The 13,554-nt window shown below is 34.8% G+C and overlaps 1 protein-coding gene across 1 annotated transcript in view; it reads left to right on the top strand.

Annotated features, from left to right (window-relative positions):
- LOC112834434 (disintegrin and metalloproteinase domain-containing protein 5-like) overlaps positions 1-13,554 on the top strand; it is a 137,061-nt gene that overhangs the window by 52,571 nt on the left and 70,936 nt on the right. Inside the window, exons 11-12 of the mRNA XM_073902638.1 lie at positions 5,175-5,311; positions 12,727-12,916. Coding sequence (XP_073758739.1) covers positions 5,175-5,311; positions 12,727-12,916 — 327 coding nt within the window. The remainder of the gene's footprint in view (positions 1-5,174; positions 5,312-12,726; positions 12,917-13,554) is intronic.

Genomic DNA, 13,554 nt, shown 5'->3' on the forward strand with positions numbered 1-13,554 from the left:
TTTTAAAATTTCCTAAATATTGTAGAGCATGAATAAATATATTACTTAGTCTACTCATCCTTTAATAGTTTTTCATATTACTAATTTGGAGCATAAATATTAAACTGTATGTAATTGCTTTTAAGAATAGAACATTTAGGGGCTCCTGGATGACTCAGTCCGTTAAGGGTCCAACTCTTGATTTTGGCTTAGGTCATGATCTCAGGGTTGTGAAATCGAGCCCCGCATTTGGGCTCCATGCTCAGAGGGGAGTCTGCTTGAGATTCTCTCTCTCCATCTCCATCTGCCCCTCCCCTCCTCTCTCTCTCAAATAAATAATCTTAAAAAAGGAAAAAATTTGTAAATTGAACTGATTACAGTGCCATATTGTTTTTAAAAACATATTTGACCCAAGTAAAAATTTGTTTTGAACAGTGACATGCTTGCATCAATATTTATTAATTTTAATGTTTTAAATGTTTAAAATGTTTAAAGTAATTTTAATGCTAATTATTAAACATATCAGCTTTTCTCCCAACATTAATAACTGGTGTAAATTCATGTCCTTTTTTATCATGTGACTGTTATTTTTTCTATTTTAAGGTAATTATTTTATTATTGCATTCAATTCTTTATTTTATGTTTTGGATGAGCAGACTGTTGGAGGAAGAAGTAGCCATTAAATATTCATAATTACTGTTTTCTGGCAAAAGTGAGAATGAACTCCTACAAATATTCATTTTGCAACAATTTGTATAAAAAGTAGGGAAAGGAACTAACCGAGAGTACTTCAGAAAAAGAAGTCCGCACTTTTATGCTGAGTCAAGAGTACAGTTGGTTGTATTTTAGTAGCATGTACAATGAAGCAAATTGTTATTGACAGATTAGATATTTAAAATCAGTTCTGTTATGTACTTCTTATCATTCCTATAAACCACGTATTGATTAATTAGATAAATCCAAAACCAGTTCTGGGGGTTGTTACCATGGTGAGAGAATAATCAGACATTTCATAGGGATTTGTCTTTATTATCTCAGTCCCTGCTTTTGGTCGTCCCTCAGCCAAAGCTTGAGAAATTGTCAGAAATTGTCCAGGTCTTCATCATTGTTAATTCTTGAAAACAATGTTTCATTGAATGCATGAATGCATGAATAATATATATTATATTCGATAATATATATTTGAATAATATATATTATATTTGATAATATATATTATCGAATATTGAATAATATATATTATTCAGTCATAAATATATATATAAATATATATATATCACAATTTCTTTATCCATTCATCTGTCAGTGGACACTTAGGTTGTTATCATATCTTGGCTATTGTGAGTAGGGCTGCAATGAACATGGGGTACAAATATCTCCTGAGACAGAGGTTTTATTTTTTCCAGATATATATACCCAGAAGTGGAATTGATGATTCATATGATAGCTTTATTTTTAATTTTTTCAGGAATCTCCATACTGTTTTCCATAGTGGTGGTACCAATTTACATACTTATCAGCAGTGTACAAGGGTTCCATTTTCTCCACCAGCATTTATTATCTCTTGTCTCTTTGATAATAGTCATTCTAATAGGTGTGAGGTAATATCACTTGTGGTTTTGATTTGTAATTCCCTGATGATTAGTGATGCTGAGCATGTATCTCTCCATATACCTGTTGTCCATTTGGATATCCTCTTTGGAGAAATCTCTATTCAGGTCCTTTGACCATTTCTCTCTTTTTTTTTAAGGCTTTATTTATTTGAGGGGAGGTGGGGAGGAGCAGAGGGAGAGGACCAAGCGGACTCCACACTGAGCACAGAGCCCAACATGGAGCTTGATCTCACAACCCTGAGATCATGACCTGAGCTGAAATCAAGAGTTCAATGCCCAACTGACTAAGCCACCCAGGCACTCCCCTTTGACCATTTCTTAATCAGTTGTGAGTTCCTAATATATTAAGAATTCTTACTTGGGTTTTGGTAGTGAGTTGTATGAGTTTCTAATGTATTTTGGATATTAACCCCTTAGTAGATCTATTGTTTGAAAATATTTTTCCCTAATCTCTAAGTTGCCTTTTCATTTTATTGATTGATTCTTTTGTTGTACAGAACCTTTTATATTAATGAAGCTTTTGTTGTTTGTGGTTTCGGTGTCATATCCATAAGATCATTACCAAGACCAGTGTCAAGGAGATTTTTTTCACTATGTTTTCTTCTAAGTTTTATGATTTCACTTCTTACATTTAAATATTTGTTCATTTTGAGTTAATTTTTGTAAGTGGTGTGAGATACGGGTCCAGTTTCATTATTTGCTTATTTCCAATACTATGTTAAATAAAAGTAGTAGGAATGGGATCCTTGTCTTGTTTGTGCTCTTAGAGGAAAAGCTTTCAGTCTTTCACCTTTGAGCATGATATCTGTGGGCTTGTCAAATATGGCCTTTATTATATTAAGGTATGTTCCCTCTATACCCACTTTGTTGGAGATTTTAATCATAAATGGATGTTGAATTTTGTCTATTTTCTATTCATTGTCCCTAGTTTCTTGCTTCTTTTTTAAATCTCCCCCCCCCTTTTTTTTTTGCCTTCTGTGGTTTTAATTGTATATCTCATAGGATTCCATTTCCTCTCCTCTCTTAGCACATCAATTATATTTTTAAAAAAGCTCCTTAAGCAGTTGTCCTAGAGTTCATAGTATACATTTACAACTAATTTGGTTGTAGTCTAGTTTGAATTAACTAGACTAAACTAACTGAACTAAAGTAGAACTAATCTAGTTTATTTTCATTGGGTATTGGAAAACATACAGACATGGTAATAACTGTCATGTGAGAAGAGTTTAACATACAGTTCCCTAGAAACAGAAGGCATGACATGCAGGGGCCATATGGGGGGCCATGTGAGGGTTGTTCAGGCAGTGTAGGGAACATGGGGGAAATGTGGACAAGAGCCTCTGTTGCTTCTTTAGGGAGGAATGGGTAAGGCAAAGTAAGCAGTCTTAGGATTGTCTAGTTTGAATAATTTCAGCAGGCTTTCTTGCATAGAGGCTGTACCTAGTTTTCTGGTACCTGTCTCTGATGTGATTTTGGCAGGTGGAGAGTGGCTTAGAGTATGTGAGCCTGATAAAGGGGTGGTATGGCATATGGGCTCTAGGTTGACTGGTTTGCATTTGAAAGGCACACTTGTGGGTAAGTTGTTTACTATCTTAATTGGGTAACTCTGAGAGGGACAGACTAGCATTGGAAAGGCCCCAGATATCAAAGCATCACAATACAGAAAATCAAAGGCATTTTTAATACAGTTAGCCCATTAATACAATTTGATTCATATTACCAAATTTTAGGGGTAATAAAAGAGGAGACTTTTACAGAATAGGGCATAAGTTGTGCTAAAGAGCCTAGAAAATATTTTATTATGAAAGTAAAAGGGAGAAACATAGGTAGAAGTATAAGGAATCCTTGTAGGATTTAGTAGCATAACTAAATTAAAGCACCTCACCTATAATGAGTCTTTGTATACACGAAGGCAAGACACATCATGGATCATGGATACCATCTCTGAACTGTTCTTTACTTGCCACCTGTTTACAGTGCTCTACCCTGGGTCATCAGGAACCTATCACTGTTTTTAAGACTTATTTTTTAAAAAGAGTTTTAGGTTCACCACAAAACTGAGGGGAAGGTACACAGATTACCCAGATACTACCTGCCCCCACACATGCACAGCCTCCCCCATTATCCACATCCCTCATCAGAATGGTATATGTTTTACTAAGAATGAACCTGCATTAACCCATCAAAATCACCCAAAGTCCATTGTTTACTTATGGCTCAATCTTGGTGTTGTACATGAGTTTGGACAAAAGAGGATAGGCATCTATCATCATGGTAGTATTATATGAAGTGTTTTCACTGCCCTAAAAATCCTCCGTGTTCTGCCTATTAATTTTTCCCCTCCCTGCCTGCAACTACAGACCTTTTTACTGTCTCCACAATTTTGTTTTTTTCTGGAATCTCATGTAGTTGGAATCATAGAGTTTGCAGCTTTGCCCTTTTCACTTAGTGATATGCACTCAAGCTTTCTCCATTTCTTTTCATGACTTCATAGCTCATTTCTTTTTAGTGCTGAATAATATTCCATTGTCTGAAATATGCCACAGTTTATTTATCTGTTCACCTATTGAAGGACATTGTGGTTGCTTGTGAGTTTTGGGAATTATGAATGAAGATTCTGTAAACATCTGTGTAGAAATTGAAAATGATCCAAAGGAGAACAGTAATACCTACTGAGGGTTATTAATTTTCTGTTGCTATGTAACAAATTATACCAAAACTTAGCAGATGAAAACAATACAGTTCTGTGGGTCAAGAATCTAAGTGGGTGAAGTCAAGGTGTCCAGTAAGGCTGTCGTTATCTCAGGGTTCAACATGGAGAGATTTTGCTTCCAGACTTAGTCATTTGGCTATGGCAGACCTCATAAAATCTGTTTCCAAACTCGCGCATGTGGGCCTCTCTTCAGGCTTACTTCATGACATTGTAGCTGGCTTCACCTAGAGAGATTGAGTGAGACATAGAATCCAAGAAGTCAGTCTTTCATTTTTTCTTTTAATTTTTTTCTTCTACCACATCCTACAGGAAACCAAGAAGTCAGTCTTTTTATAATCTATCTTAGAAATGATGGCCATTTGTTTTGCTACATTTAGTTAATTAGAAGCAAGTCAATAAGTTCATCCTATACACAACGGAGTGGGAATACACAAGAACATGGATTCCAGGAGGCAGATATCATTGGGACCCATGTTAGAGGCTGCCTACTACAAGAGAATGTAAAACTGACTATTAAAATAAAAGATTAAAGTCATTTTGTTTAAAATAACTCAAAGAAACAATACAGTATGATGTTTGAGACTCTAATAGATTAGCTAAGGTAACCGGTATTGTCATTAAGTATTAGTATTTTGAAATTAAACTATTGTGTTTACTCATCCATATTAATAAGCCTATGATCCACATGCTCATATAATTCTACTACAGTTGCATTTACATAGGCATCTTGGATGCATTGATTTTAAAAATGAGTTTTATGTACTAATAATATTATTTAGCATAGTATACATTAATTTTTTATTATGGTAAATTTATCATAGTATACTATAGGATTCTTAGCTAATTTTTTTCTTTTTCCTTATATTTAGTATCCAGAGGGTTTTTCCTTGGAGTCATACACTGTCAGTATTGTGCAGTTGCTTGGCTTTAATCTGGGATTGAGTTATGATGATCCTGACACTTGCTATTGTTCAGGAGATGTTTGCACAATGTCACCTAAAGCAGTGTAAGATAATTTTCTTTATTGTACATATTCCTTTAAAAAGTTTTTTTTTTTTTGGTTAGGAACTTTTATACTTCTATTAACCAAACAGAAGTAATTAACAATTATAGAACTCTATACCCAACAACTACAGAATACATTCTTTTCAAGTGCAATGGAACATGCACCAAAATAGGCCCAACCCTCTCCCAGGTCTCTCCATGCCTGGTGAAACTCTCTTCCTCATTCCTACATTCTGGAGTCTGGCTTCTATTTTTCTCCCCTTGCCACTTTGAAAGAACCCTCTAGGGGAAAAACCATATGAACTGTGTAATTTCAGTGACTTTGCAAAAAGCTAAAGGCTTTGATATTTGAATTTAAAACTGGCATTGTACAATATAAGAATGAACAGTATAATTCATATTAATAATTAATAATTTTTTTATTTAGAAAGACATTAAATTGTAAATACATAACACCATGACCCATTGAGAAAGAGACTGCTGAAGAAAGGAAAAAACGTCTTATTTTAGTGCCATTAGTAATACAATTTCCCTGCTTTATAAATAGAGGGCCTACATTTCCATTTTGCTTGGGTTCCCCCAAATTATGTGGCCAGTGCTGGTTATCCACACCAAGACTTGGTGTGCTCAGTATGTTCAATCTGAATCACTTTAGTTGGCATGTAGTGTAACTTTATATTGGTTTTAATCTGCAATTCCCTCTAAGCTAATGATACTGAATGGTGTTGAACATATTTTCCTGCTTAATAGCTTTGTATATCTTCTTTGAAGAAGATCCTATTAAAAAATTTTGTCCATTCTAAAAAATGAAAAAGATTTTCAGTTTTACTGAGTTGTAAGAATTGTTTATATATTCTGGCTATGAGTTCTTTATCAGATATATGATTTTCAAATATTTCTTCCTTATAGTGCCTTTTTTAAGAAAAAGTTTTAATTTTGGTGAAGTATAATTTATCAACTTTTTATATGTCTTTATTAATTTGGGTTTTCTTTAATTTTTCTCAGCAATTCATTGTTTTTTACAGTTTACATTTCTTGTGCTTGTTTTGTTAGATTTATCCTTAAATATTTTTTTTACTATTATGAATAACATTGTTTTCTTAATTTCATTTTCAGATTTTTCATTGCTAGTTCATTTTATGTACTGCCAATCCAGTGGAAGTCTTTTCTGGTAGGCAGGTTACTATCACTGGGTTCCCCTGTCAGTATTAGTCTGGCCTAATACCTAACCAATACTGGGATTTCCTCTTAGAAGGGTATGAGGTACAGCTAGGACAGTATAGGTTCAGTTACAACCTCTCTGCTGTTTTCCTGTGATCCAGCTGTGTAATTTCTGGCCAGGGGTTTCAGGCTTTAAATAATTTGTAAGTATTTAGTTTCTACACAACTTTATCATATGCCAAGAATTTAAAAATCACATTCTCTGTTCAAGCTGTTGATGCTGGGATCCATATTTAATTTTATAAGCTTTTTCTTGTTTTAGATTTGTTTTGAGTTTTGGCTCATGAATTTTGTTTGTTGATAAGAAGTATAAGTGTGGAGTGTTAATAAATTTCAGTTTAAAACGTTCTGTAATGTCAAGAATTTAAAAATTAAGGGGCACCTGGGTGGCTCAGTTGGCTAAGCATCTGACTCTTGATTTTGGCTCAGGTCATGATCTCAGGATTGTGAGATTGACCCTGGTCCTATTCCACATTGGGTGTGGAGCCTGCTTAAGGTTCTCTCTCTCTGGGGGAAGGTGTTAGGGTGTGTGTGTGGGGGAGGAGTTAAAATGGCAGAGGAGTAGGGGGACGCTGAGATTGTCTTGTCCCTCAAACACAGCTAGATAGTTACCAAATCATTCTGAACACCCAAGAAATCAATCGGAGTTCTGAGAGAAAAAAATCTGTAAGTCTATAAGTAGAAAAGTGACCACCTTCTGGAAGGTCTATAAGTTCACTTGGGGGTAGATATAGCTGTGGATCCAGCAGTGGAAAGAGCCCGATTATGGCTGCTATTTCAAGGTATTGGAAGATGCAGAGCACAAAATCTGAACCTTTGGAAGTTTGCTACTATCTGGAATGTACCTGGCTTAAAGGTACTCAGGTTGGGAAGACGGGTGGAATCCCAGGAGTGACAGTGTGGTCTGAGGATCCCCTCGGTCACAGGAAGAATGGGTGGTGCCAAGGTGATGTGCTGTTTCCAGGCATGGGACCCAGGAAGCCAGAGGAGAGCAGTTGGTCTTCATGCTGACTTTCTGCTATAAACTGAACTTCCTTATGGTCGTGTAACCACTTTCCTGGATGGCTGGCAAACATGGTGAGACCCTCTCCAAGAGGAACAGGGCAGGTCCACACCACAGGAGTCCCTGAAATTTGGAGTTTTGAAACTCAGTTGCATGCCTGAGATAAAACGGCTCGGACATGGACAGGGTGAACATAGAGTTCAGATGGAAACAGAGGACACAAGTAGGGTGACTGATTGCTCTTCTGTGAGGATTCACTGAAGAGTAAGGGGTGCGAACATTTCATCCTGACCATCAGTGCTGAAAGCCTTCAGGGAACAAAACAGCACTGCGTAGTGAAGGCCATGACCACAAACACCTACTCCTGCAGCCCTTTTGTGCCCTGGAGACATATTCCCACAAAAAAGTCAGCCTGAGAATCAGCACAGCAGACCTCTTCCCCAGAAGACCAGCACAAATAACTAGCTGGCACCAAGATTACTAATCACAGAGTGCCACAAGCTTTAGCTCTAGGGAAATAGGATGTAGCTTCCTTTTTACTTTTATTCTTTTATTATTATTATTGTTGTTATTTTCATATATTATATTTTCCAATTCCTTTTAAAATCTTTTATTATTTTTTAATTTTTATTTTTACATATATATGTGTGTATGTATATCTATCTATAAATTTTTATTTTTATTTTATTTTATTTTATTTTTTTATTTTGGGACATAGATTGTTTAACAAGCAGACCAAAACACACCCAGTATTTAGGTTTTTTTTGGTTTTCTTCTTTTTTTCCCGTTTTTCTTTGTTTTACTTTGTTGTTGTTTGTTTTTTCTTTCTTTCTTTCTTTCTTTTTTTTTCTGGACAAAATGATGAGATGTAGGAATTCACCCCAACGGAAAGAACATGAGATAGAACTCATGGCCTGGGATTTAATCAATATAGATATAAGATATTTGAACTAGAATTCAAAACAACAATTATAAGGATACTAGCTGGGCTTGAAATCAAGCATAGAAGACACTAGAGAATCCCTTACTATAGAGATAAAAGAACTAAAATCTAGACAGGCCAAAATTAAAAATGCTATAAACCAAGATGCAATCCCAAGTGAAGGCCATAAATACAAGGATGGACGAAACAGAAGAGTGAATCAGTGATGTAGAAGATAAAATTATGGAAAATAATGAAGCTGAAAAGAAGAGGGAGAGAAAACAGATCATGAAGGTAGACTTAGGGAGGTCAGCAATTTCATAAAGTGAAATGATATCCATATCATAGGAGTACCAAAAGAAGAAAAGGGACAGAAGGTTAATTTGAACAAATTATAGCTGAGAACTTCCCTGATCTGGGAAGGAAACAGGCATTCAAGTCTAAGAGGCACAGAGAACTCCTCACAAAATAAACAAAAACATGTCATTACCATGACATATCATAGTGAAACTTGTAAAACCCAAAAGACTCCATCCAGAAATTGCTAGAACTCATACAGGAATTCAGCAAAGTGGCAGGATATAAAATCAATGCACAGAAATCACTTGCATTTCAATACACTAAGAATGAGTCAGAAGAATGAGAAATCAAGGAATTGATCCCATTTACAATTGCTCTGAAAACTATAAGATACCTAGGAATAAACCTAACCAAAGAGGTAAAGGATCTGTACTCTGAAAACCATAAAATGCTTATGAAAGAAATTGAGGAAGACACACAAAAAAAATGGAAAAAGATTCCATGCTCATGGATTTGAAGAACAAATATTGTTAAAATATCTATACTACCCAAAGCAATCTACACATTCAATGCAATCCCTATCAAAATAAAACCAGCATTTTTCACAGAGCTGGAACAAACAATCCTAAAATTTGTATACAACCAGAAAAGACCCTGAACAACCAAAGTAATATTGAAAAAGAAATGCACAGCTGGAGGCATGACAATTCCAGACTTCAAGCTGTATTACAAAGCTGTAATCATCAAGACAGTATGGTACTGGCAAAAAAACAGACACATAGATCAATAGAACAGAATAGAGAGCCCAGAAATGGACCCTCAACTCTATGGTCAACTAATCTCCGACAAAGCAGGAAAAAAATATCCAATGGAAAAAAGACAGTCTCTTCAATAAATGGTGCTTGGAAAATTGGACAGCCAAATGCAGAAGTATGATACTGGCACAAAATAGACACATAGGTCAATGGAAGAGACTAGAAAACCCAGAAATAGACCCTCAACTCTATGGGCAACTAGTCTTTGACAAAGCAGGAAAAAATATCTAATGGAAAGAAGACAGTCTCTTCAACAAATGGTATTGGGAAAATTGGATAGCCACATGCAGAAGTGAAACTGGACCATTTTCTTACACAGTACACAAAAATAGACTCAAAATGGATAAAAGACCTACATGTGAGATAGGAATCCATCAAGATCCTAGAGGAGAACACAGGCAGCAACCTCTTTAACCTTGGCTGCAGCAACTTCTTGATAGATACGTCTCCAAAGGCAAGGAAAACAAAGGCAAAATTGAGCTATTGGGACGTCATCAAGATAAAAGCTTTTGCACGTCAAAGGAAACAGTCGACAAAACTAAAAGGCAACCTACCAAATGGAAGAAGATATTTGCAAATGTCTTATAAGATAAAGGGCTAGTATCCAAAGTCTATAAGGAACTTATCAAACAACACCCCAAAAACAAAAAATCCAGTCAAGAAATGGGCAGAAGTTATGAACAGGCATTTCTCCAAAGAAGACATAGAAATAGCCAACAGACACGTGAAAAAGTGCTCAACATGACTCGACATCAGGGAAATACAAATCAAAACCACAACAAGATACCACTTCAAACTGTCAGAATGGCTAAAATTAACAACTCAGGAAACAACAGATGTGGGTAAGGATGCAGGGAAAGGGGAACCCTCTTTGGTGGGAATGCAAACTGGTGCAGCCACTCTGGAAGGCAGTATGGAGGTTTCTCAAAACACTAAAAATAGAACTACTCTACTACCCAGCAATTGCACTACTAGGTATTTATCAAAAGGATATAAAAATAGTGATTTGAAGGGGCACATGCACCCCAATGTTTATAGCAGCAATGTCCACAATAGCCAAAATATGGAAAGAGCCCAGATGTCCATCAATAGATGAATGGATAAAGAAGTTGTTGTATATATACGGTGGAATATTACTCAGCCATCAAAAAGAATGAAATCTTGCCATTTGTGAAGATGTGGATGGAACTAGAGGGTGTTAGGCTAAGCAAAATATGTCAGTCAGAGAAAGACAAATATCATATGATTTCACTCAGATGTGGAATTTAAGAAACAAAACAGATGAACATAGGGGAAGGAAAGGAAAAATAAAATAACATAAAAAAGAGAGGGGCAAACCATAAGAGACACATATCTCTAGAGAACAAACTGAAGGTTGCTGGAGGGGCGCTGGGTGGGAGGATGGGGTAACTGGGTGATGGACATTAAGGAGGGCACTTGATGTTATATGCACTGGGTGTTATATGCAACTGATGAATTACTAAATTCTAACCCTGAAACAACACACTACATGTTAAGTAACTTGAATTTAAATTTAAAAAATCATATGAAAAAATGATTATCTCTCTCCTCCCTCTACCCCTCCCCTGCTTTCTTTCTCTTAGGAAAAAGAGAATTTAAAAATTAAAAAATGGATTGGTTAAAAAATACATGAAAGCATAATTCATAGTTCATGAAAGTATGTTTATAGCAGCAATGCCCAACATTTTTGTATATTAACTTTTTGTGGTACAAACTTGCTAAACTCATTAGAATTTTCAGATTTTATTTGTTGATTCCTTAAGAATTTCTATAAACAGGGCGCCTGGGTGGCTCAGTCATTAAGCATCTGCCTTTGGCTCAGGTCATGATCCCAGAGTCCTGGGATCGAGTCCCACATGAGGCTCCCTGCTCGGTGGGAAGCCTGCTTCTCCCTCTCCCACTCCCGCTGTTTGTGTCCCTGCTCTCGCTGTCTCTCTGTCAAATAAATGAAATCTTTAAAAAAAATAAAATTGGAATGTCCTTTAAAAAAAAGAATTTCTATAAACAAAATTTTGTCATCCATGAAAAACAATTTTATTTTTTCCTTTTCATCTATTTGTATGTAATTCCTTTTTCTTGCTAACTGAATTTGAAATATTTCAGTCCAACTGTATTGATGTGGTTGAGAGTGTTCTTTACCTTGTTCTCAATCTTAAGGGAAAAGCATTCAGTTTTTCCTGATAAGTATGATGTTAACTATAGTTTTTTTCTTTAATAAATGTTTTCTCTTCTGAAGTAGTAACTTTTATTCCCTTGTATATTATGTTGGTTTTTCCCATCATTTTACCATTCCACTTGTTTCATATATTTTTTTCCTGTTGTTCATGGTTTTTTGCTCCTAAAAGGCACTTGGTCTACTTTTTACTACATACCTGTTGCCTAGGAGAATGCTCAGTAAATATGTTGCAAATAGTGACCAAATCAGCTCAGTATATTTTCTCATTATTTTATTTTATCGTTTGATTACTGATTCTATTTCTTTGTTCGTTATGGGTCTGTTCAGGTTTTCTATTTCTTCCTGTTTCAGTTTTGGTAGTTTATATATTTCTAGGAATGTATCCATTTCTTCCATACTGCCTAATTTCTTGGCATATGATTGCTCATAATATTCTCTTATAATTGTTTGTATTTCTTCAGTGTCAAACAACAGGTTTTTATTTCAAGTGTTCAATTATGTTGAGCAAAAGCTCTAAAATGTACTATTAAAATTAATACAAAGATGTTTATATTGTCATTAAAAGAATTTTATTATATTAAAAAATAAAAAATATGTTAATACTGAGGATTAAAACTTAAAATTCAATTGTTTGGCATTGGGAAAGTAAATAAAATGAACACAGTTTTTGTTTTAAGATTTAATAAAGTTCATAAGATAAATAATAGGTCTTGTTTAAAACAGGATGGAAAGCAATAAAAAGATTTTGGATTTTTTTTATTACAAGAATTTTCTTAGTGAAATTTAAAAAGTATGGTAGAACATTAGTATGTTTTGCAATGCAATGAATATTTTTTTAAATGTGCTTATTTTTTTCCATAATGCTTTTTAAACCTCTTTTCAAAACAACATACATTAGTGGAAATACAGAGATATACAGCAATAATTTTTGTCATATCCATTTTTTTAAATATTTTAGGCAGTCTGGGGGTGTAAAGGAGTTTAGCACCTGTAGTTTGGATGACTTTAAATACTTGGCTTCACATTCTGGCTTTGAATGTCTTCAGAACATCCGTCCTGAAATGCCAGTTTATAAACAAGAACAGAGGAGGGTATGTGGCAATGGAAAATTGGAAAAAGGTGAACAGTGTGATTGTGGCCCTGCAGAGGTTAGTAGAAATTTTTTCAATTAAAAAAAAATTTTCCTATATATATGTGTATATAGGTAAAAAATATGTGTATATATGTGTTTAATAGGTAAAAAAGAAGATGAAGGCCTTGTCTTTTAGAAAAATAAATTTGAAAAAGACCTACTTTGGGGAAGATAGAAGCCTTTAAGTTTCCTAATTTTGCTATTTTTTTGAAGTGGACAGCAAAAGCCTTTTAGATAACTTTTACCTTCATAGATTGCCTTCTGACATTCTTTAGTGTATCTGTCAACTCCAAACTCATAATTAGTTACCACAAAGGTTGTCTAAGGAGTTGAAGAAATATACCTTTAGCAACAAGCAGTAACAAAAACAGACAAAAACAGACAGGAAAATCTAAAGGCAATAGACTGTTACCAGTGGAATAGCAAAATGCATTGTTTGCTATATAAAGCAAAAAGTTTTCTATTGACAGGTGATGCCAATTAAAAGTATTTTTTTAAAAATCTATCACCTGTAGAAAATATAAAAATGTAGAACTAAGATCAAACTGAAAGAAAGATGAAAGATGATAGAGAGGTATTGACAATAAAGTAGTCATATGAAAACTCTCAGAGATAGCAATTGTAAAATATGAAACATTATTAAAATATATTAAT

This window comes from Callorhinus ursinus, unplaced genomic scaffold, assembly GCF_003265705.2.
Source record: "Callorhinus ursinus isolate GAN/ISIS: 27379988/994484 unplaced genomic scaffold, GSC_fseal_2.0 scaffold17, whole genome shotgun sequence".
Taxonomy (NCBI): Eukaryota; Metazoa; Chordata; class Mammalia; order Carnivora; family Otariidae; genus Callorhinus; species Callorhinus ursinus.